The sequence below is a fragment of the Lactuca sativa genome, chromosome 1 (assembly GCF_002870075.4).
Source record: "Lactuca sativa cultivar Salinas chromosome 1, Lsat_Salinas_v11, whole genome shotgun sequence".
In the NCBI taxonomy this organism is placed as follows: domain Eukaryota; kingdom Viridiplantae; phylum Streptophyta; class Magnoliopsida; order Asterales; family Asteraceae; genus Lactuca; species Lactuca sativa.
The window spans coordinates 41,568,796-41,594,696 of NC_056623.2; the positions used below are offsets into that span (position 1 = coordinate 41,568,796).

General features: G+C 35.0%; 3 protein-coding genes across 3 annotated transcripts; all 3 read right to left on the reverse strand.

Annotated features, from left to right (window-relative positions):
- Positions 1–2,276: 2,276 nt before the first annotated feature.
- LOC111910553 (L10-interacting MYB domain-containing protein-like) lies at positions 2,277–2,816 on the reverse strand. Its single transcript, XM_023906393.1, has 2 exons — positions 2,511–2,816; positions 2,277–2,390 (listed from the first exon to the last, which is right to left on the reverse strand). The coding sequence occupies exons 1-2, from the start codon at positions 2,814–2,816 to the stop codon at positions 2,277–2,279; spliced, it is 420 nt and encodes a 139-aa protein (XP_023762161.1).
- Positions 2,817–8,252: 5,436 nt separating this feature from the next.
- On the reverse strand, positions 8,253–11,246 carry LOC111910542 (uncharacterized). Its single transcript, XM_023906381.1, has one exon. It carries the CDS (start codon positions 11,244–11,246, stop codon positions 8,253–8,255), a length of 2,994 nt encoding a protein of 997 aa, XP_023762149.1.
- A 3,234-nt stretch (positions 11,247–14,480) lies between these two features.
- Positions 14,481–20,982, reverse strand: LOC111909425 (pleiotropic drug resistance protein 1). Its single transcript, XM_023905244.3, has 20 exons — positions 20,422–20,982; positions 20,162–20,282; positions 19,984–20,072; positions 19,779–19,863; positions 19,541–19,700; positions 19,371–19,447; positions 19,240–19,293; positions 18,771–19,163; positions 18,406–18,687; positions 17,999–18,315; positions 17,743–17,903; positions 17,557–17,660; positions 17,271–17,442; positions 17,010–17,185; positions 16,584–16,916; positions 16,207–16,497; positions 15,657–16,102; positions 15,400–15,571; positions 15,059–15,313; positions 14,481–14,973 (listed from the first exon to the last, which is right to left on the reverse strand). Exons 1-20 carry the CDS (start codon positions 20,790–20,792, stop codon positions 14,719–14,721), a joined length of 4,314 nt encoding a protein of 1,437 aa, XP_023761012.1. The 5' UTR covers positions 20,793–20,982; the 3' UTR covers positions 14,481–14,718.
- Between the last annotated feature and the right edge of the window lie 4,919 nt (positions 20,983–25,901).

Here is a 25,901-nt window from a genome sequence, read left to right on the forward strand (position 1 = left end):
GACCAAAAGGCTGCAGACTAAAATGAGGTGTTTGTTTTTTTAACATCTACAGGCTGCTGCAGATATTAAAAAATTTAAAATAAAGTGATTTAATAAACCAAAAATAGTTTTTTAATACCAAAAATTTAATAATTGTAGTCTTAAAACATTTAAATAAAATTCAAACAACCAAATTAGTCTTACAATAACATTTTTAAATAAAATTCATACAACCAAACTTTAATAATTTTCATTCCATATTTTGCATCAATTGTTTGGCAATTTCATCTTGTAACTGGGTCATATATTCACAGTTTGCTACAGTACCATGCGTTAGAATCTCATCTTCATCATTATCAACGACTACATTGTTATTCCAAACCGAGACATTTAGTTCATCAGATCGTGCAAAATACTCATCACGTAGTCCCTCTCTTCTTATAAAATTATGAAGCATGAAACATGCAATGGTAATGTTTCGCTGTTTAACACAACGTGAATGGTGTCATCCTCTTCAATATAAGGAATCATGCTTTCAAGACACCAAAAGCACGCTCAATGACATTCCGAAGTTTTGCGTGTGCATGGTTAAATTTTTCTTTATTCGTTTATGCACGTCTTCGACGAAAATCTCCAACCCAATACCTCACATTATGATACGGTGCCATAAAACCTCGAATGTTTGCATAGGCGGCATCACAAAGATAATATTTATCTGTAAAAAAAACAAAAAAAAATCATTTCTTTTTCAAACTAAGATAAAAGTATTTAAATAACCATAAATGTACCTGATGGTGGAAACGGGAATGGTGCATGTGGATTTGCTAATGCTTCTGATAAAATTCTAGAATCATGTGTTATCCCTTCCCAACCGGCCACAACAAACGTAAACATCATATTGAAGTCACATATTGCCAATACGTTTTGGTAATAATCGTCTTTTCTCCTACTTCTATATAAATCCCATATGTTTGCAAGGACAACAACATATATCAAAGTGTCATCAAGTGCACGAATTGCTCCTTTGAACACCCGTCGTAGCCTCCTATTATGTCCCAGAAGGTTTGGATTCAGATTAATAGAAGTTGGTACTATAATGCCATGTGCGAAAAACAACATTTTATCCAACACTTCTTGAAAAAATTTATGAATTGTTTGCTTTGAGTGTTAATCTTCGTTTGATAATCACGTATCGTTTGTCATGACCGATCATCATCAAAAACATAGTCATCTTTTCATCAACTGATACATGTTTGTTATCCTTTAACGCGTAATTTACTCTAAAATACGCACATAGTCGGACAAATGATTCACGAGACATGCATAGTACTTCAACACATGGTAGAGGATTATTGTGAAGTAACTCTAACGTAAATTCATGTCACGTCATTTCCGAATCGTTGTCTCGTACTCGTTTGACACCCCTCGTCCAAAAGTAGTGAACGTACAAGTACATTAGAATTATGAGAAATATTTTTTGTCGTGATCCATTAGAAACCTATTAATCAACACAAGTACCAAATAACAAAACATAAAACTCAAGTACCAAATAACATAAAATAAAACTCAAGTACCAAATAACATAACCAAATAACCAAAATACATAACCACATAGTTCAAGTACCAAATACTGCAAATAACATTCAAGTACCAAATAACCATGCACATATTGCAAATAACATTCAAGTATCAAATAACCAAAAAACATAACCACATAGTTCTAACACATGCAATTAAAAACTAAACAATTCAAATATGTAAACTTAACGGACAATCTTTCCATCTTTCAATACTCCTAAACTTGTAGTTGTCATCTCGATCCATCCTCTTAATATTTGTGGATCATTAGACAAATTTACCCACATATCTCTCATATTCATGGTCCCTCCAAAAATATGATAAACAACAAATCGTAGAGGGTCTACTAGGCCTAATTTGAGTAACTCTAGCTCCTCTAAACATTGGGGAATTGTTGGCCCTTGAGTCAAATGTCGTAGAGCTTTCTGCATCTCCAGTGCTAAATCATCAGCAGTAATAGAAGCTTTAGGGGAGACACTAGAAGGTGGATCAGGTGAGGCACTAGCTGCTCTAGGTCTAGGAGTTGAGGGTTTAGCCCTTTTGTTGGGGTTACCAGAAGGTGAATAAGCAGAAGGTGAAGCAACACAAGGTGGTGGCCGAGTAAAAGTCTCACTAGTATGATTGGAAAAGTAATCATCCTCATCTATGTTAACAGAAGGGGTGTCCATAAGTTGTACTGGCGTGACATGGAAAGAAGATGATCCATGTCTCGATGGTGTTTAGGATGTGGCATAACTGAGATTACTAGATGCACTATTTCCATCAAAGAGTTCTTCACAAAGCTCTAGAAACAACAATGAGACAGTTTTCAAAGAAGCGGCTTTCAGATGTCCCTAAACCCATCCAATGTTACAAAAGTAATATATGAATAAATGGCAACTATATAAACAAAATACATATAATATGTATATATATATATATATATATATATATATATATATATATATATATACCTTTTCAAAGTCCTTCCACTCCTCATTTGTTAAGTTAAAAGTGTTTGTTTGAGGATTGTAAAGGTTGTTAGTTTTGTTTTTCAAGTATAACCATCCTGTGTATTTGGATTTAAGGTTGTCATAGGCGTTTTTCAATTGTCTTTGACTCAAATCCACACCAAACTTTTCCTTAATGGTTGTTTCTAATTTGTTCCATGAATGTTTGTGCAAACACAAACCTTTTCTACCCACACTTTGTACTTTTTCAATACAAGTGTGCCAAAAGAATTTTGTTTGCTCATCGGTCCATGTATGTTTATCTATCATTGCTAATAAAAAAACATATGGAATACATACTTTGGCAAACATAACTTTATACCAACAACTTTCAGCATAACACCAACTTGTATTGATTAAAATAACCAATTTCAACAAAGATTATTTATATTTCAGCAATAATTAGGACACTTCAGCAACATTTTATGACATTTGAATAATATTTCATGACATTTCAACAACAATTTTGTGACAGTTCAACAACAATTTGTGACATCTCAGCAACATTTGTGACAATTCAACAACAATATGTGACATTGCAACAACAATTTGTGACAATTCAACAACTTGTGGCATTTTAGCAATAATTTGTGACAATTCAACAACAATTTGTGACATTTCAACAACAATTTGTGACAATTCAACAACAATTTTATGATATTTCAGCAATATTTCATGACAATTAAGCAACAATATGTGACATTTTAAGCGCAAACTGAAGACATTGCAGCAAGAACTTATCATTAATCAAGATAAAAACAGCATCATCAACTATTTGGTAATATTAGCATCAAGATTAAGCAAGAATAAAGATTCAACAACAAAAATCGAAAAATTAATATGAAGCATGAAAAATGAAGTAACTCCACCAAAAAAATCGAAATATTGAAAATGACCCTAAGCAGAATCGCTGCCTTCAGCAGCAAAAAAGCGGAAAAAAATACATGCGATGAGGGACTGCCGGAAGGAGAGGCGGCCAGTGGGGGCTGCGTCGGTGGTAGCTGCGCTGGGAGGAGGAGCATGATCGACGGGAGGTGGGAGACGAGAGGCTGCTCTTGTGATCGATTTCCTGAACGAGAATAGGTGTGTGTCGGCCGTTTTTTATTAAGTTTAGGTTTGAAGAGGTTAGAAGTAATTTCCAAGTGTTGTCCCAAGCAGAGGACAGGAAGAGGTTTTTAACTTCGAAGTCTGCGAAAAAAACAAATTGCGGGATAGAAAGTGTTGTATGTGTGCTGCGCCACGCATCATAAAGTGGTTTGAAGATGTTTTTAATAAAAAACAAACACCACCTTAATTTCTATCTGACCAGAGGTTCTTATTAATTTCTATTTAATTTTTTTATTTAATTAGAAAACATATTTAGTAAAAGGGTAAATTACACCATTCGTCCCTCGTGGAGGTGCCAGAAAGCACGTTGAGTCCCTATTTTCAAAAATTAACTCGGACCGTCCCTCATTTGGTTAAAAGTTGCACGCTTCGTCCCTAACAGATGATTTTGTTGCAGGTGTAGTCCCTATCTGATATGAAATGACTATAATACCCTTTGTGTATTTATTTTCCAATAAATTTAATGTTATTAATATTATTAATAATTTAAAAAAGAAAAAAAGCCACCTACCCTACCTTCCCACCGACCTTATCGTCCATATCTCTCTTCCTCTCATCTCTAACGTCTTCCAAGAACCCAAAACTACCCTCCTTAAACCATCATCGACAGTTACTCCCTCCGGCGACAACTCCCTCAGGTGGCTATTCCTATCACCGCCCCTAACCTTCGATTAACCTTATCTCTACATCCATCGACCTCTGAAACCATTTCCAACATCGTCATCGCCCCTTGAAATGTCGATCATTACCTGTAATCCATCACCACCACCTCTTCGGCTGAAACCCTAGCACCTGAAAACCATCGTTGTCTTCGTAACATTGTAATGGAGAGAGCTAGAGGACCGCCATCTTTGCACCAATGTCTCAGATCTACACCATCATCTTACAAATCGTACCTCTTAATGTTTCGAGACGGAGCAGAATGAGAGGGAGGGGAACGACGACATCTAGCGAAAGAAGAACGAGGTTTGAATAAATCGAATCAACTCTCCTCATTAAAACAATTTCTAGTATTTTTTTTTTCAAACGAGTTTGGGGGAGAAACCAAATGGAGTCGCAGGTTTCATGGCAGTGGTAGGATAAGGGGTTGAAGAGTTTGAGTCCGACCACGATTGTTAGGCGTGTCAAACCCAACAAATAAAGGGGTACAATAGACTCCAAATACACTGCTTTAATGCACTAAAAAGTAGTACAAGGCAAGCAGGGTCGAACCACAGAGACACGGGACAAAAGTCTATACCTCTTTGCGCAAGGTACTTTGGTCACAAAGGGGGGTTTTGTTTGCAAAAGTAAAATAATGAAAATAAAAATCAACTTTGGAACATGCAGAAAATGAAATAGATTTGTAAACAAGTTGTAAAAGTGCTTCCGGTTCTAGTTCTCAATGTTGTTGTTCAACTTGATTATGACTTGATGTAATTTATGATTGCTATTCTAAGTTGGTACTGAAAGATATTAAGCTCTAATACCTCTCGCTTGCCAAATTATCTAACCAAAACACGCTCTTTGACTAGACCTATCTTTACTAATTCAACCTAAATACGCTCTTAGATTGTATTGAAAAACTGCATTAAGTTTTGTACAAGCTTCCCAACAATGTTCATTTCTTCTCATACGCTCGGAAGTGTGAAAACATGTGATATATGTTTTACAATAAGAAAACTTATTGCTTGTTACCAATTATTAACTCAATAGAACGATTAGGTGCCCTAAAAGTTAATTAACTGCACAAAAATTCAATTCATGAAAGTGGCCAATCAAACACAAATCAAATTCAAGGATTCTAGTTTAAACAAAAACATAATCACTAGAATAGAATCACAAATTAAACATCAAATCATATGCTTCCAGTCAAACAATCAACATGTTTTGAACAAGAACTAGAAACTAGGGTTTCTTAGCCACACATGGCTAAGAACAAATCAAACAAGAATAAGATGGAATTGGAATGTTTAATCCTTACAAAAGTGAAATCCAAATGTTTGCAATGATTAAGTCTTCTCAAAAGCTCCAAGAATTCTCCCAAAATTTGCCCTGGATCGCCAGAAACTTCTCCCAAAACCGTTCTTCTCTTCAAAATGACGTCTCCTGCTCTTTTATTAAAGTTCACGTGACATGCCATGAGGCCATGCGTTTTTAGCATGGCCATGCCTTTTGCCCATGTGTTTTTTTTTGGCATGGCCATTTGTCTTGACCATGTGTTTTTTGGCATGGCCCATGCTTTTTGCTAAAATTCCAAAGAGTCTTCACTGTTGGCTCCATCTTCATGTTTTCTGCCATGGAATGACCGGTTCATCTTCTCTTCATGTTCCAAAGCTCTACGCTCCAAGCATCCAAGCATCCATGCATCCAAGCTCCATAATGCCTACAAAATAAATCAAAAATAGTGAAGTACCAGACATTCTTAATGAAATATGCAATTGCCCTAATAATAAACTAAATGCAAGAATTATGAAGTAGAATGCTATAAAAAGACGGAAATAATCATGCAAAATAGGTGCATAAAATGCACCTATCAACGATCTTCCTCGTGTCCTCTCATCTTTGTTCTTTGTTTAACTGATTTGTAGATCAAGTGTATGGATTTGGGTTTGATTTTAGGGTTTAATTCCAGTATTTTTTTTTTGGAGATGAATGGTGATGTTTGCCGGTGTTGGCTTGTGGCCGGAGGTGACAGGTGGCTGGTGGTTGGAAGTGACTGGTGGTAGGAGGTGGTTAACGATCGGAGGGGTTGGAACTGATTTAAAAGGAAATTTTATTTTCTAAAAGTTATAATTAAAAAATAGTAGATAAATTATAAACAAATAAAAAATAAATGAAAAAGAAAAAGAAAATGGCAAGATAGTCATTTTATGTATGCGAGGGACGAAACATGCACCTTTTAACGATACGAGGGACGGTCCGAGTTAATTTTTGAAAATAGGGACTAAACGTGCTTTCTGACACATGCACGAAGGACGATTGGTGTAATTTACCCTTAGTAAAACAAATGCATGTGAGTCCAATCTCAACTCAACCCAACCCCTTATTTCTTTCCTCCCTTCCTCGTCAAAAATCCCTACAACAACTTTCAGTTAACTCTAAAAACCACAACCGTTCAACTTCGACAATCAAAACTAAAGTCATCCAGAAAGATACCTTAATTAAATGTAATATATTATGACCAAAACATGAAAACATCAAACATAACAAAACGAATTAACTATTAATTAATCTTTTTCTTTTCTTTTATAGTGTAAAAGAATGGTTATGTTCAAAATCCAACCGCTATACATGGTTATATATGTTCCATCGGCGAATATCCACTCGATGTGTCGAATATAATTATATAGTTAAAATATTGATATAAATCAATAATGTTTAAGAATATTTTATATTTATAGTTGAAGAGTTGTGTAGGTTTCAAATTAATATATTGTAAGAAGTATATTTTATGAAAATTAAAAAGTTAACATTAAATTTAAAATTACGAATAAGTTTAATTAATGATAGTCAAATTACTAATAATTAGTTAGTAAGAAATTACTGAGTTGTGTAAGTTTGAAATTAATAAATGAGTTTAGTGTAAAAAATTCAAATTAATGATGGTTAATTAGTTAGAATATGCAGAGTTTATATGTTTCAAATATGTGTTAGAAATCAATAATTTAAATATATTTTATTTGAAAATTGATAAAGGGGCATTAAGTTTAAAATTACAAATCTATTTTAATAAATGAAGGTTTTTTTGTCAAATGTTTTTTTCTCATTCATTTGGACACATGATATTTTCTAAAAATTTTAAATTTTTTATTTTCCACTTGTCATTTTTTTGTATTTTTCATTTTATTAAATTAAACTTCCATATTTAATATGTAAGGTATTTATTAAAATTGGTTTATATATGTAATGTATTCAATACATTAAAACCTCATTAATTTTAATAATTCAAATTTTTTTTCATTTTTCTTATAAATTCAAACTTTTCAAATTGTTAAAATTTTATATTTAATTTTTTTTTAAATAAACTCATTTAATACGTACCTAATTAATTTAATATACAAAAAAGACGCCTCTGTTATAAGCTATGAAAATAAAGGTGAAAAAAAAAAGAATTCAATCCAATTCGTCTTTTAGAGCATATGATATGGGCAACGAGAAGTGCTATTTTTTGCTGATGTGGCACCTTATAACCTAGTCATAACAAGATGAACACCACCACTCTTTCTTGTTAAGAGGATGTTATGGCATATCTTGTTGTGACGAGCACAAGATGCAACGGAAAGTTTAATTGGTTGTTATCAACCAATCAAATCATTTTCTTTCTTTCTCTCTCTACTTCTTAACATGTTATAACATGGGGAACACCATTTCTCCCTTGGTGTTATGGTGATGTTATAGATAAGGTGGCATATGAACTTGGTGTTATAAGATGACCCATACCTAATGCTCTTAAGAAGTTAAGAACTAAAAAGAGAATCTATATTCAGGTGTAATAGTTTATATATCATGTTTATGCTAAAACAAGTAATAATCATTATTAAAAGATATTGAAAATATGAAAAGAAGTTCAAATGAATGGTGTGATTGGAAATATATCTAGATAACAATATGTAGATTCTACTTCCACCCCCTTCGTCGTTGCAGCGTCTTCATCAGCCCATTGAAACCGGAATTTGGTCCCGCCTCCACTTCCACCGGTAACAACCGTTCATACACCATGGACCGATGCGGAAAAAGCCTAAACGTATATAAAGTGAATGTGTTACCTAGTTTCTCGTAACTCCATGTCTGTTGAATATATACAGCAATCACAAGAAAAATAGTAATTGCAGGTATTCCAATAGCCCCTTGCTTCGAGTGGAATTTGGGATATCTTGACACGAACTCCGAAAACTTAGCAGAAGAATGAAATAAATTTGTCAATGATCTGTAAGCATAAACATGAGGGAGGAGTCGAATCACCGTTAACCCAACAAAGTATGATTTCCGCAGTGGTTTGCAATCGATCTGCCATATCAAGTTCCCAATAACTTGAGGAAGCAAAAATAAATCTTGTACCAGCCCTAAGTACACATCGAGTCCGACCAGCCATGATTGTAGCTTGTGTACGATGAGAAACCACCCAAACCCAAACACGTGGATAAAGATTGTAATGAGGAGAATTGGACGGTCGGATGGCATATGATGGCTAAGTATTCGATTCCGGAATCTCCAAACTTTCTGGTAGAGTCTAAGTGTTAATAAGAATGAAACCAGTACAAGAATCTTCTTGAACATGTAATCTATAACCTGAATCCTTTGATTCGTCGTATAAGTAGAAGTGCTTTCATTCAAATCAACAAGCGATTCGACTCCTGTAACTAGTGGAAAGACGTACCCAAGTGCTTGTATCGCAATCATCACAAGCGAAACGTAATGAACGGAGTCCAAGTTCTGTTTAATGTAAAAAAGCTGGCTCAAAATGCAACAAATTCCTATTAAAGATGTGAGAACCTGTAATGTACCCTGGCCACCTCGATTGGAACTACTAATGTCTTCACGCTGATCCTGATACGTTAGCTGGACGGTTTGAAGATTGATGGGTGTGAAAAACAATGGATCGAGATTGTTCCTTTGACTTGCTATCGAAATCCTAGGAGTTGGGTTCACAAGCCAGCGGTTTGTGGTAGGAGGATACGATACCACGACTTCTATCAAACAGTCAAACCCGTCTTTAAGATCCGTAGTACTTTCGTATAAAAGATTGGAATAGGCTCTTACATCCCTGCAACCAACAAGATACATTTTCCCGACAATCGGATGATACAACCCTTCTACGAAAACTTCAGAAAAGTTACCATAGTTGGCTCCAGTGACACTAAGTTGAGCCGATACATTCAAAGGAGTGTCTTCTCTTATGATTGAATCATTTTGCAGAGTCCAATACTTTCCGAACAAAGGCCCAAGCGATAGAATCTCTATTTCCACATAGGGCTGTGAGCGAGAACGACCTGGCGTCGACGCTGGGTGGTAAAACGTGAGATCTTTTTTTAGAAGAGACAGGCCATTTAGAAAAGAATCAAGAGATTCTGGAAGTTTGACTTTTGGGAAACTCAAGAACCTCTTCTTGATCACGGTTTCGAAGCTGTAACGCTCGTGTTTTTCAACAACAGCTTGTGCTAATTCGATCTTGGAGTACTCATAGTACTGATTAAATGATAGCTCCTGTGCGTAATCTACTCGTTTCTTAAACGATAAAGGAAAATAAGACATATTACTCTCTTCAATACTCGAAATGCTTCCGAGAATGACGCTTCTTTGTTTGATGGAAAACATGAGTGGAGTGTATAAACAGATACGAGAATCACAACCATCTCCTTCTTTATTCACACGACAACCAACCATGCAAAGCTGCCCACTCGATGGGTCCCACAGCCCTTCAGCTGAAAGCGTCATCTTCTTCAGCCCAGTTCTCTGTCTTGTAGTATAATAAATATCATCTGAAGGCGGACCCACTCTAATAACCATAGCAACCTTCACAGATCCACCATGTTTACCTTCTGTCTCCGAACAGGGTTTTTCACATCGAATATCTTGAAGATGAAGTGCTACGCCTTTAAAGCTTCCATTAGTCTCATTTATGCTTGCATCCGACTCAAACGGACCCAGCTTGCTGCAAAAGTCTTCGGTCCCGTTACATCTCCAATTCGGCACAACGGTCAGAGGATCTTCCCTTAAAAAATGCTCAAGTTTACAACAAATGTTAGCCCCTTTCAAGGTACCAAGATCTTTATCTGCGAAACTGGTTTCACACGCTTTGAAGTTGGATACAAGCTTTTCAGAACTAAACTCGTAATTTGCAGAACGACTTAAGGAAGCAGAAATGTGTATTTCTTCAAAGTACTTTTGGCTGGATTTTGGGTTTAAACTTTTCAAGCTGCCATAAATGCCTCTTTTCTTCACTGTAAACGTATCCGGATAATGAACAACCATCAAAATTCGGTCATCGTGGATGTGTGGTGGCTGGTTTATGTACCCGGGTTCTTTAACCCATCCCCATGGGTTATTTGGATCGGGGCCACGAGAAGGTAACACTGCGTTTCCAAGTAAACACATTACAATCTCACCATTGTTCTCTTCTGTATAGGTTACAATACCTTGGAACGACATTCGTAACTCTGAATTCCCCGGATACATGTTAAACATCGGATATCGCTCATAGGGTTTTGAAGTGAATAATTCCCCCGTCATTACGCTCAGCTGCAAAACCCCATTGATGTTAACTGAATTGTTGGACCGATGAGCATCGTCAACGTCGGTAATCCAGAAAGAAATCAAGTTGAATGGCGAACTGTGATCCAAAAAGCCATTTGGTTTGTCATCATATGGAATAAGTTGAGCCTTATCCAAATCCTGCCACCAATCTCCATTAACGAACGACAATTTTTCTGGAAGTCTGTACAATTGATTTCCGTAACGTTTATGATCGAAATCGGGAGGCAAGATTGAAGAGCATTCCCTCTTGACCTCATCGATTCTATCATATTCGAAGGCCTTGGTGGATCGGTGACGTGCATTTACGAACGTAATGCACAAAATCAAGAAAAGCACCAACAAAAAAACACTCTTCATGGAAGGAATTTTAATAAAAAAAAATCAACGTTTCTCAGGATTCTTGTGAAATGTGAGCTAAAATAACTCTTTTTGAAAACTCTTTTGCAGGTTCTTTATTAAGAACTGGACATCCTTATATAGGTTCTTGATTAAGAACATGATATGGGGTTTGAGATTTGTTTGGAATCATGAACCATTGGTTGATAAGGGAGAGGAGGAAGAAGGAATCATGATGAAGTTGAAGTCAACCAAACATAGTATTGGCATAATGACAGTGACTGCGTATATACTTTTATTTTTTTAATATTTCATGAATGTCTTAAGTTCATCTAACCTTCTACTCAAAAGTCAAATCTTCAGTTAACAGAGGAAATATCAAGAATAACTAGGTTTGATTCATGAAAGTAGTATTTTTCTAGAGATGGATTGCATCCATTGATGAAGAGAAAGTGTTAAATCCCCTTATTGAAAAGATGAACTCAATCCGTTGAATGCTTGATAAAAATTTATAAGTTTGTTGTACAAATAAGTCATTAACCTTTGTAATACCATACACTAATTAATCACAGAGGATGGTAGGTAAGAAGGAATCATGAAGTAAAACATATGGTATGCCTTCATCATGTTTATTTTTAACCCAACTTGTTGAATATTTTGATAATCTATAAGTTTGACCAACTGGTTTATCACAAACTCAAAGGGTGGTGAAAGAAGGAATCTCAAAGTTGAAGTCAACTCAAACGTGAAAGAAGGAATCTCAAAGCCACCCATCGGCTGACAGCCTTTTTTAATCACAACCATGACACTTATTCCCCCTACTAGTTTGTTTTTTTTTGGAAACAGGAATGATTAAACGGAAGCCTACTCGTATATTTCAACGAGTACCCCAGGTTCGAGCTCCTTTACATGGCAAACCCTTCTAGGAAAAATTTCCCCACATATGACACAAATTTAAGAGGCACCCAAATTGGGTTTTACAGGGATTGAACTTCCGACCTCTGACCCCACGTGGTATTACTAACTTTTGCCTATCTTTTTACATGTTTTTGTTTTAAAGTAGTTTAATCTATGAAATATATTTATTGTAATTTAATTTTTTTTATTGTTTTTTTATATTATCTTTTTTTTAATATAAAAATTTAAGTGATTAACTTAAATGGAAAAAAAGTAGTATTATATGTTTGGTGGAGTTTTTGATAAATAATAACATAAAATTTGAGATTTGTTAATACTATTAGTTGAGTACGTGGAAGAATTAAAGAGAAATTATAATAAAATAGTGTAATAGTTAGGAAAGTTTATCAACAAATAAAAACAAGAGTGTTTTTAACATAAAAGTTGCACAACTCAAATGTGATCTTTGTAGAAAGGTTGTATATTCGACAACTAGGAGTGAGACTCATGTATTACATGGGTTTATTTAAAAAAAAAATTTAAAATTTTAACAATTTGAAAATTTTGAATTTATAAGAAAAATAAGAAATTTTTTGAATTGTTAAAATTAATGAGTCTTTAATGTATTGGATACATTACATACTAGGTGTAAGACCCGTGTAATACACGGGTTTATTAAAAATAAAAATTTAATATCAATATTTAAACATTAAATTTAATATCAATATTTAAACATTAAATTTAATATCAATATTTAAACATTAAATTTAATATCAATATCAATTTTAGAGCTCTCATTAATTATGATATTTATTACATTATAAATATAGCATTTATTTCTTTCAATATTATAACCGAAATAAGTTATGATATGTGAACAAATCAGAAAATTACATGTGGAAATAAATAAATTCTAAAAATCTATTAAAATGCCATTTGTCCAAATCAATGAGGACATGACATGTGGCAGAAAATGGGTTTTATTTATTAGTATAGATACGGTTGCGTGTAAGCAGGCTTAGGAGCATCATCAATCATTAATTATGTCTAATAGGTCATTAAACATCAAATGTCTTTTAAATGTTACCAAAGTGACCTAGTACTATTGCATGTTTAGCTGTTTAAATGCTTAGATGGCATCCACCTTCACATTTTAAGTAGCAAAATTGTTCCATTATGTGGTGCTGACAATTTGAACATGATCTATTTGTTTAATTTTAACATTTTTAAAATATGAAGTTATATTTTATTTTTATTTTTATTTTGTTTTATTTGCATGTGTGAAAGTAAAATAAATGATAAACCGCATCATCTTAATGATTCACGTCAATTCTTTCAAAGCCCATGTAGGATGTTAATCGTGGAACATCAACTATATTTAGTGTGTCTAAGTTTGCATGTGTGAAAGTAATAACCTTATAAATTAGATAGAATTCAATTCACATTAAGGATCAAGAAAATACAAACCGCAGACATATAGCTTCAAGTGAAGCGATCAATATTGGAAGTTGAAATGCAAGTGAAAAAAATGTAAACATCGCTAAGATTTATCGACGAAGACAACTCATCAACTTCTATAAGGATTCGACTTTTCTAAAAATGTTGGTGATGATCAGCTGAAATGTATACAAAATGTATAAATAAAAATTAAATAAAAGTAGTAAAATTGTTAGAAAAGTTTCAATATTTTCAAAAAAGTTACACTTTAGTCCTAAGTTTTTTTTTTTTAAATATAAAAGTCCCGATTATTTGTAAAAACACGATAATATGTCATTTTCTGTTAAAAGAAAAAAAAATGACTTTTTTGTAAGCTTTAGTCAAAATGAAATAATCAGAATTTTTATGTTAAAAAAATCTTAAGACTAAAATGTAACTTTTCTAAAAATATTGGGACTTTCTGATAATTTTTCATAAAAGTAAAATTAAATATTCTATTTAAGATGAATCAAATTTGTTTGTAAACTTGAGCGTGTGGGTACGATTCTTACCACAATTCACCTCGGAATTGAAGCACACCACCCCCAACCTAGCTACGGGTCCTATTTCCTACCGAGATTCACCTCTCTCTCTCTCTATACACACCTAGTATGTGGCAAAAACCACACTAGGTGTCTAAGCGACTGAGGAGTATGGTTCTTGTGCACCTAACCCTTTCAGCCTAAGATGCAAATGTGCACCTGGATGACAAGTAGACATCAAAAGTTAGTTCAACATTCAATGACACAATAGCAAGCAACGATAAGGTTACATAGGGCCCACATCCATGCACCACACTGTCCCAACTCCCATATATACTTTCCCCAAAATATGGCAACAAGACCGAATATTATAGTTATAGTATATTAGCAGCAACTTCAATTGTAATACATAAATTCAACTTTTATTAATATAAATAATTAAATACAATGTGTTTTAGTTACAAAATTAAAAAAATACAGATATAAATCCTGACTCATTATCTCGACCGCGTTATCATACAAAAAGACCACAATCTTCATTGTTTGCTAATTAAGAATACAATATTTCACAAAAACGTAATAATAAATATCCGCATGTCATCATACATGCTTGCTTACGGTGACGTGGCGGCATGATCTTATCTCTTCTGGAAATTGAAGGCTCTTATACAGTAGGCAAATATGAAAGCGAAAAACATAATCAATCCGATATGCACTCCGGCAACTGCGGGCAGAAAATCATGCTTGTAACCAAAATACCGATCCAAGTAGCCTTTCACGGTCTCGTCACCAAGCTGGGTATCGAAGTCCCCAAACTGCGATGCAACCATGCCGTAGATGGTCCAGGCCAATGGGTTCCCCCAGTAGTACCATCTCCACCACACCGGAATCCTCTGTAAAAAGGGCACCCGAGTTGTATCAGAAGGTGCAATTGAACAATAAAGAATGTAAACAACAATAGGTTTTTGAGATACTTACAGGTCGTGGGATAATGAACCCTGAAAAGAGATTGAAGATTCCGAAAAATGAGGCGGCGATGATGGCAGCAATGTTGGCGTTGGGTGTAATGGCGACTGTCATCATACCGTAGTATGTCATGTAGAGTAAAGAGCAGAACTGGAAGAACAAGTACCAGAAGAACTTGGCTGCTGTCCAATCGAACCCAATCATCGCGTACACTATTATACTATACACTGCACTTTGTGCAAAAACGTATGGGATTTCAACCAGAACCTGAAAAAATTGAGAGAATGTAAGAATCCAATCCAATACGTTTCCACCAGAACCTGCACTATAATGATGTTTGATCGATGTAGTACCTGAGCGAAGGCGTATGACAAAGCGGAATACATTCCGGCAGCTCGTTCTCTGTAAAAGACGGTGCGTTCTACATCTACGACCGGCTGCACCGCCAACGAGTTTTGAATTCCGAGGAAGAGGGTTGCAGCATACACGGAACCCATTGCGTTTATTAAATCCCGTTGAGTCGTCCTGAAATGATTTTAAAATTAATACACTTCGAAAGATGGGATCAATTTCATATGTTTAAGTTTAGGGAATTAAATTAGGGTTTTACTTTTTGCTCCCAAGATCCCAAAACATGGTGCCGAACATGATGGCAATGAAGGTGGTGAAGACGAAACGGACAGCAGTGTAAGGCGGGTTTCTCCAGTAGGACCAACGTTGTTTCCATAGGCAAGCAATGAATTGAATAACGAATGACTGCGAGTATTGGGTCGGGAAATAGAGATCTTTTGTTCCGGGACGTGGAACACTCAGTTCAGCGATGAGTGCTTTGTTTCTCTTGTAAAGATCGGAATTTCTGTAGATTTCAGTGAAATCTACCCCTAAAGCCGTTTCTTGTGCTGAAGTACTGACTTCCAACATCCATGTCGCGGGGTTATATCCGTCTTTTATCTTGCTTATCCCATCGATCTCCTCGAAATATTTGATCAACTCGCAAGATTGACGACCCACGGGTCCCACATACAATTCTTGTCCTCCTCGTTTCATCAAGAACAACTGCAATTAAACCGATTGTTTTTTTTTTTTAAGTTATGAATAAATACCCAAATACAGTAGTCATTTGTAATAAGGAATTATGTTCACATGACTTTCTTTGTTACCTCATCAAAAGCTTCAAAGATATCAATGCTGGGTTGATGAATGGTGCAGACGACTGTTCTTCCTGTGTCGACAGTGTTCCTAACAGTTCTCATGACAATAGCAGCAGCTCGAGCATCAAGCCCTGAAGTTGGCTCGTCCATGAAGATTATAGACGGATTGGCTACAAGCTCAACAGCAATAGTCAACCGCTTTCTTTGTTCAGTCGATAGCCCATTGACACCTGGCAACCCAACCAACGCATCTCTTAATGGGTTCAGCTCCACCAGATCCATAACCTCATCAACAAAACTCTGTAAACAAACATCAAACTTTGTCATGTAACTTGACAAAAACCGACACTTCAAATATTGGGACAAAATGTATGTGGTAAACAAACCTTTCGGGTATTTTCGTCAACATCATTAGCCAGCCTTAGCCAGGCTGAATAGAGCAAAGACTCGTAAACAGTGACATGTGGCGAGTGGATGTCGTTTTGCTCACAGTAACCAGAAATTCGGGCAAAAGTTTCTTGTTTCTTTGGATACCCGGAAATCCTAACATCACCTTCAATATAACCACCGGTTTTTCTTCCAGCCAAAACATCCATCAGAGTTGTTTTTCCAGCACCACTGACTCCCATCAGAGCTGTAAGAACACCAGGTCGGAAAGCTCCACTCACTCCTTTAAGTAGCAGTAATCTGTCTTCACTCACCCCTTGATCTTTCATTTCCTACAACATTTGTCATCATCATATTAGTTTATTAACACAACCACATTCCACTCCGAACTGTTTTCTGAATGTTGATAGTAAAGGGTTTTCTACCTGTGGCATATCAACAGAGTATTTGACATCATTAAAGGTGATTGAATGTGGTTCAAATGGAAGAATCATCCCTTTCTTCTTGGCCTGAGGGGCACCATCTCCGGTTGTCATGGCTGACAATTCAACTTCTGTGTCACTATCATTCTGCGCTGCATTTGACTGAGATTTCCCGAATGCTGTTGTAGGGTTGAAAAAATGTTACGTAACATACCCTTTTAATTTTTAAACAATACTTGAAAAGTCAAAGATGGGGATACTTACGGTCAAGGAAAGCGAGAGACAAACCGAAACACAAGTTCAAGACAAGAATGAATCCCAACAAGGCAGCCACTGCAATCCAGTACCAGTAACTTTCCGCAAAGAACCCTCCGGATGTGATAATTGTTTTCCCTAATGTGGTGTCATTTAATCCAGTATCGGTATTGTTCCATGGCTATAACACCAAATAAAATTGGTAAAGATAAATTTCATACATATATTTATATCTATGGATATATAAACACACACTAGGTCACTACTTATATTTTATAAGCATTGATTGACTTACTGTTTTCCACTGATGTCCAAGAAACTCGTTCACAGCAATTCCGTTCATGGCATACATCATTGGAGATGACCAGTATCCCCACAACCACCACTTCTTTACATCCTCTTTTGAAAACAGAAAAAAGAAACGTTAGTTGACCAAAAAAAAAAAAGCGGATGGAAGGTCATGTTTTGAACTAATTAGTACCTCGAACAATAACAAAGCCACCCAAAGCAAAGACTAAGAGAAGTGCAAATGAACCAAATGTGTTTGCAACAATCATATTACGACCCAATGCTCCAATGAACCGAAACAATCCAGAAGACATCTGATTAACAAGCAACAGAATAAGGTACTGCTTGAAGAATCTGCAAAACAAAAAAAAAAATCCCATAAATAAGCATATGAAAATCAGAAAACACAAGTTTCCAACTTTTAACTGGTAGTTGTCAAATGTTATTACCTAGAGACATTAGGATCGAACCCGATTACATAATAGGTGAAAATTGTCCAAACAGCAGCTTCAATAAACGAAACGGGAATCTTGATGACCCATGAGGGTAGAGCATAAGACCACGAGGGGTAAAACAGGTAGTCCCTTTGTTTGTAGTATACAGGAAGCTTTGCAATTGTCATTGATATTTCAGACATCCCGTTAAACATGATTATAACAACACCAAAGAAAAGAGCACCAGTATACAATGCACCATCTTCTGCGTTATTTCTATTCATCTCAGTACGGAAGAACACAGTCATAGTGATCAGCGACATGAAAAGTAACTGAAACCAAGCAAAACAACATGAAATTGGTTAGACTTTAAACAAAAGAACACCTGTAAATTTTGACTTTTAGAGAAATATGATACTCACTTGGAATATCTTGAAGAAATAAACAAATGAATTTCTCTTCATGAGCAATATCTCTCTATCAGTACAAGCCTTCAGGAGCTCCTTTTTGTTTAGACCGTATTTTTCAGTTGTGAGAGCAGCCGGATGGCTTTTTGATTTGTCATAAGCTGTTGAGATATCTTCACCCATTTTCCTTCCAACATGAAAGGATTGGTACGCCTCAGCAAATTCTTTAGCAGTCACAAATCTATAAGCCTGGTCTCTTCTCACCCAATACTGCTTTTGATCTTTCTTTGATGTCACCTGTAACCCAATTTTGTTAATAAATACTGGATGCAAACAATCATCTCGATTACAGTTATAATTTAAAATCACTTTGTACTTACTTCTTGCAAGAAATCAGCAATGCCCTTCCTCTCGGGGCATTTGAACCCCATAGATTCGAAAAACTCAAGCACATTTTCACGCGGACCATGATACATAATCTTTCCATCAGTCAGGAGGATAATGTCATCGAACAAGTCATATGTTTCGGGTGCCGGCTGAAGGAGAGAAATGACGGCTGTTCCTTCTAGAATGTGTAGCATCTGCTTAAGAGATTTCACGATTTGGAAAGTTGTAGAACTGTCCAAACCAGTAGATATCTCGTCCATGAGAAGAACCTTTGATGGTCCCACAATCATTTCACCTGTTGTGACACGTTTCTTTTGTCCACCAGAAATACCCCTTATCATTTGATCCCCAACCATGGTATCAGCACAGATGTCTAACCCCAATAACTGTAATCATTAAAAAATTCATATTAGATCTTAACTCGGTTCCCATTTTCTATATGTAATTATATAATTATTATACCTTGAGAGTATAATCTGTGACCACACTAGCTTCTTGTCCAGCTGTTGCAGCAGCCTAAATGATAAAACAACAATCATAAGATTTCGATAATGTTCTTGATTAAAAGACGTTCTTGGAAACAGGTTATTTACCTTCATGAAGATATCGATGTCAGGATCGGGTTTAATATTTGCGTCTTTCTCTCTTCTTGACAACTCTGCCAACATCTCTGTAATTCATACAAGAAAACAATTATTAATCAAACCAGATGTCAAAATGATTTCCATTTATATATTCCAACACCATTGTTGATGAAACTAACCATAATGTGATCCAACTCCTTGGCATCGTGCAGAGAAAGCCAAGGTTTCTCTAACTGTCATTTCCCCAATATGAACATCATTCTGACTGATATAAGCAGATGTTCTTTCGGGTACAAACTCATGCAACTCATGGCCATTATATGTCACCTTCCCCGAGCTCTACATTTACAAAATTTAAATTTAGGGTTTGATACAAGACTTGAATAACCAGAGTCACTTATGAATGATGAAAATTACCTTAACCTCCTTTGCAAGCTGACCTGCCAAGGCCAACAACAATGTTGTCTTCCCAGAACTTGGAGGACCCAGTAGTAATGTCATTCTACAAACACATTTGCATGAAATGAAATCTTTGAGTACAATAACTGAATTTTGTTACCAATGAAAGAAAATCATAATCTAGGTATACTTGATATGTGATTCATGTTCTTTATAAACTCACCTGCTAGGTTTAACAACACCACTAACATCATCAAGGATGGTTATATGCTTCTTCGAATTTGGAAGTAGATGGAACAAGTTCAATAACCCCTATATAACATGAACGTGAATAAATATTTTAACCCTTGGTATTAAAATTAAGAAAAAAAGAATGAAAAAGAAATTCTTGTATTGCTTACCTCAAAAATATCAATGTGGAAATTTATAAAACTAGGCAAAGCTCGGCTTCCTGTATTGACATCTGCTTCCACAGTCAAATGTTCAAATCTGACTTCAATTGTAGGCAAATCAATCCCAACCCTGTAACATTCCCAAATTAGTATATGATTGAATAGATTTCGAAGCTGGGATCATTGTTAACCAACTATCATACTTTGTTAAATACAAAAAATGAAAAAAAAATAACATGCTAATCCATTGAAAGAGTTGAAAAATGAACCTGTCAATTCTATTTCTGAGCTTCAACAAGAATTTCTCATTATCTTCATCAGCCACCTTCACAAGTCTATCAACCAAATGTTGTCTCTGTTCAAATCCAAGATCAGTGACGTCAACTTCATTGGAAGGTCCTTTTGATCCAAACAGCAAACCTTTCCTTAAACGATCAAAAGTTGGTAGCTTCTCAAGTGAAGCCCATTTAAGAGCCTCTTCATCATCTTCTTCACGAGAAGATTTTGAAAACACATCATTGCCAGAATTCCTCCATACAGAAGTACTTCCAGATCTTAAACTTGGTGTTCTTCCACTTGGTGCCCTTAAACTCCCTAACCGTATACTACTACTAGCTTTATATATATCACCCCCATGCATTTTTTTTGTTTAACAAAAAAAAACTAGTTAACTCTAATAAACAAACACCTTGGTTTTTTAGCCAAGTCCCAAGAAGTTGTAAACTGAGAATCTTTATCAAATCAAGCATAAAACCTAATTTCTCTCTATCCCTTTTTATAGAGTTTGTTAATTATGAGAATACTAGTGTATTTCGTCTTAGGAGATGGTTGACTGGTCTTGAGGCTACTATTCATGCAGGTGTATTTAACTGAATAGAATATATAAATATCTTTCTCTAGAACTGTAGAATTTGTTGAAAAAAAATCATTTTAATATATATAGTAGCTGACTATAGTTGATTATTGATCTAATAATTGACCACGCGACATATCTTTTAAAACTTATATGCATCGATTTCTTTTTCTTTTTTTTTTCAAATAGATTCTTTTGAAAATTATTAGACATTAGTGAGGGTAAAAATGTAAAATTGTCCTTGACTTTGTATATTTTTGGTGTTTGATCATTGGTCAAAGACTTATGTTAAGCCATTACCAAGTCAAAAGGTGTATTTGTAACAGATGGGGTAATAATTTTCCATATGAAAATCTCAAAAAGTAAATTGAATGTTTCTTTCGTTGAAGGTACGTAAATTTTTATTAATAGAAAAACAATTATTAGTGCAATAATTTCTAAGGAAAGTAAAAGAAGGTAGACTCTCTAGAAAAAAGCAGCCATGAAAAGTCTACCCCACCAAACTAGGAAGATTAACATGTAAGATGAATCTTCTTCTTTCCTCTTCATTCAAACAACAGCGCCTCGCCTTCTAGATTATCCCCCAAACTTTAAGTTATAATTCAAAAACATTCATATGGAACGAAATTGCAATTGGATCCAAATATAACTAAAATTGTGATGTTACCTGCAGACGAATTATTAGAGCATCGACATCGTTTCTCCGCCGACCATGTGTTGATGTCTTCTACGGAAGATTATGAATTCATCTTCCTTCCTTTAGCAATTGCGTCGCATTCCCCTTCCTCTGCAATTTCTGATGCAGATTGTAGACGGGGGCCGTGCATTTTTTTGCCGGAGTGAATAAGCGTCGTGTAGGTTACAAGAAGTCACGGCCTCCAAAACCGCAATTCCGGTGAAGTCTGCCATCATATTCACAATCTGATGCAGATGCACCCTCCTCCGAGGATGACAAAACTCCATAATCGCCGGTTGACACCAAAATTCTGCCTTCCGTCTTGTTTTGATGTACTGTGTATGCACTTAGGTATTCTGTCTCTGTCAATCTGTCATCTGTATGAAGGTACGGGCCGGACCTCCGGTTTAAAGTACAGTACGGATCCGAATAAGGCTGGAGGGAGTGCACTCCACTCCCATTACGCAGTTTCCTTACACCCCGCTCGTTGAACTTAACACCCCGTTTTCGAGTTCAACTTAATGAGAGAAAAGAAAGGAAATTGATGAAAATGAGAAGAAAATAGAAGAAATTGGTGTTCCCGAGTTTCATTAAAGGAAGGAAGTGGAGGGAAATGGGAGGATCACTTTCCCTCCTAACTTTTCTTCCGATTTGGGAGGATTTGGAAAGAAAGAACAAAATGATTCATTTTCCTTCCACTTCTCTCCAACTCGGGAATACAAAAGAAAATTTTATTTTCCTTTCCTTTCTTTTCTTTTCTCTCGTGACTTTCTTTTCTATTCTCTTCTTTTCTTTTGTTAAACTCGGGAACGAGGCGTAAAAGAGAAAATAAAGGAAATCGGAGGAAATGAGAGGAAAGCAAGAGAGAATGATGCACCCGAGTTTCAGGAAGGGAAGGAAGTGGAAGGAAACGGAAGGAAAACTTTCTCTCCTACCTTTCCTCCCGATTTGGAGGATTTGAAAAGAAAGAACAAAATGTTTAACTTTCCTTTCATTTCTCTCCGACTCGGGAGCACAAATGACAATTTCTTTTTCCTTTCTTTTCTCTTATTTTCTCTCTTTACTTTCTTTTCTCTTCTCTTCTTTTCTTTGCTATAACTCGGGAGCGGGGTGTTAAAGTACCAAAGGGGTGGAAAGAAGAGAGATAGAGAAATAGAGGAAGAGAGTAGGTCTGGCAATGGAGCGGATTTGGAGCAAATCGGCCTTGATCCAAACCCTTTTAACAAAATTCAAAATCCGATCCAAACCCGCTCCGTAACCCGCAAGGTTTTAAATAATCAGACCCATACCCTTATTCACCGAATCAACGAATATCCAAACCCGCCCCGTAACCCAAAGGTTTTTTAAACACATTTTAATTAATTCCTAAAATAAGATTTCTTAAATAAAAAAATGTATACTATATTTTAATACTTAAAATAACATTTTTTTAAATAAAAAAATAAATTTAGAAAAGGACATTACATACTCGAGGAATTGCAATCAGAATTAAAAATCATTATTGCAACAACTTTGAATTGATTTATGACTATCGGTTGTAGTGATAACGAATAGCAATTGCCAACTTTTTTCATGTTAAAAAATTATTTATTGAATTAGAAATGGATATGACGATTTCTTGATGAATATAAATTGAATGACATTATGATTCTTGATAGAAGTCTATAAGTTTAGAAACCGACTTATCAATTCTTATGTAAAAGTGTTTTTTCTTTGGCCTTTGCCCTTTGGACTTTTGATTGGAATTAAAATTAAATGTTAAGAAGTATAAATATAAATGTATAATTCTAAAACTTATATGGGGCGGGTTATAAATGGAGCGGATCGGTGATGATCCATACCCGACCCATTTAATAAAATGGTTAGCGGGTATAGATCGTTAACGGGCAAACGGATCAAAAACTACGCTCCAAACGCATATAATTCTTGCGGGTTTGGATCGGATCAGGGTCAAAACCCGCTCCATTGGCAGGTCTAGAAGAAAAAGAGGAAGGGAGCCCTCTCATTACCGCACTTCCAAAAGCGCATGGAAGGGGCAGTGTTTCAGTGCCACATCAGCCACATTAGCTGCGGTTTCAGCCCCATACCCTCCTGCCTAACATCAACCGAGTCGAGTATCTTGGCTCGTCACTTTCACGGTGACGGTGATTGGATGTGCGATTTGAAATAATTAATTTAAGTTGAGAAAAAGACGAAATAAGCTTATTTATTACTATTATTTTATTTTATTTTTAAATAGTTAAAATTAATAAAATATTTTAAATTTATTGATTTTGTAGTTGAGATTACAAAAATATAATTTTATCTTTATAAAAACATAAAGGAAAAAATTGAACTTTTGTGATAAAGTCTTTAAAGACAGATTCCAAAAGGAGTTTTGTACTGTACTTTTAAGTTTTAATAGTAAAAATAAAATAAATAATAATAATGATAATTAAATAATAAATAAATTTTCAAAGAATTTCTTTTGATATGCATTTGCAAAAATTAAAAAAAATGACATTTTTTTATGCTAAAAATCTTTTAAAAAAACATTTGTACAATAAAAAAAATCTTTTTAAATGGTGCCAATTTTCCATATAAAAGTGATGTAAAAATAAAAATAAAAATAGAAAAATCTCTCTCTCTCTCTCTCTCTCTCTCTCTCTCTCTCTCTCTCTCTCTCTCTCTCTCTCTCTCTCTCTCTCTCTCTCTCTCTCTCTCTCTCTCTCTCTCTCTCTCTCTCTCTCTCTCTCTCTCAAAAGAGTTTTATTGTTGTTGCTTACTTTTCATACTTTTCTTATTTCCTGTGTTACAAATTTTTTTTTATATGCAACATGAGTTATCATTTTGAAAATATACATCATTTTGTAAAATAAGGATAAGGTGGGTTTGTGGTATCTTATAAAAACTTATCGTCTTAGGCTTAGTAAAAATCCTATATGAAAGGAATTTTCACTAGTGAACACCACCCGAAAGCATGGTATATGTAATGTGAAGTCGTGCTCTCTCTCTCTCTTGTTGTGGAGTTGCTACGTTGATAATGTGGCAACTCCACAACGAGAGAGACTTCAAACTAAAGTGATCTCTCTCTCCCTCTCTCTCTCTCCCCTAAAAATGTTGTCATGATACACCTTAGCCTTATAATTGTTTTTCACAAGAGGTAAATAAAGGTTTTGTGGTCATGACCATTTGTTGTGTTATGCGTTGTGGTTATCATTTTATGGTCGTTGGTTTTTCTTTGAAATGCTATCATTTTGAAATGTATTTTTTTTAAGTGGGATCCACCTCATTAAGCAAACTTGCAAAAAAAAAAAAAAAAAAAAAAAAAAACAATAATAGTAATTTTGTGGATAATTGATTATTTTGTGATAAATGTCTAAAAGGTGGTCATTTGGTTACGTATATTGTCCTATTTTTGATGTTTTTGCGATTACCTTTTTTGTAAAAATTGATTATAACTATGGACGTATTCGGAAAAACTAACAGATAACTGGTAGCGTTTTGTTAAACGATACATGAGGTAGCTTTTGGATTTGACATGTTTTGTTTAAACTAACGCTAAAAGTTTGTGGTTCCAAACGAGATTTTTTGTTCAAAACGGAGCGTTTTTCAAACGCTACTATAAGAAATTGAGGTCTTTACTTACACATAAATTACCCACACATATTATGTGTATGTAAATACCTAGACATATTTTGCATATGTGTGGGTAATTAAAAATAATAAATTTTCATAAGAGATAACACTTAATATGTGTAGATAATACCTTATAGTAACATTTTATATGTGGAGAAATTTTTCCTCCAAGATTTATGATTTACGTAATATGAAATTACCCACATATTTTGAAAATTTTCTTTATGTGCTAGTAATACGGCTACACATATATAAAAATTGAATGAATATGCGGGTGATTGATTTGGTTTTACCAACATCTAATTTATTTCACATATGTGTACGTAAATAAATAAATTAATAATAATAATTGATATTATATGAATGACATCGCAAAGTAATACCCACACATGTTTTTTATGTGTAGGTAATTTATTTACACACATAGATATATATTAAATGGATGTATGAGTAATTCATTAAATTTTATCAACACATCATATCATATCATACTATATTATAAAAAGAAGCAATTTTTTTTCACCACATTCATTTGAAACTCCCGTGTATTTTCCTTTCGCCACATTCATTTGAAACTCTCATCACTTTTCAATTTCTTTCTA

Bases quoted from the DNA above. Each gene is read 5' to 3' on its own strand.
- LOC111910553 (XM_023906393.1), bottom strand. From the start codon at position 2,816: ATGATAGATAAACATACATGGACCGATGAGCAAACAAAATTCTTTTGG. The intron at 2,391-2,510 runs GTATATATATAT...GGATGGGTTTAG, and splicing joins AGTGGAAGGACTTTGAAAAG to GGACATCTGAAAGCCGCTTC.
- LOC111910542 (XM_023906381.1), bottom strand. From the start codon at position 11,246: ATGAAGAGTGTTTTTTTGTTGGTGCTTTTCTTGATTTTGTGCATTACG.
- LOC111909425 (XM_023905244.3), bottom strand. From the start codon at position 20,792: ATGCATGGGGGTGATATATATAAAGCTAGTAGTAGTATACGGTTAGGG. The intron at 18,688-18,770 runs GTAAGTACAAAG...ATTGGGTTACAG, and splicing joins TTGCTGATTTCTTGCAAGAA to GTGACATCAAAGAAAGATCA. The intron at 17,443-17,556 runs GTAAGTCAATCA...TTGGTGTTATAG, and splicing joins TTGGACATCAGTGGAAAACA to CCATGGAACAATACCGATAC.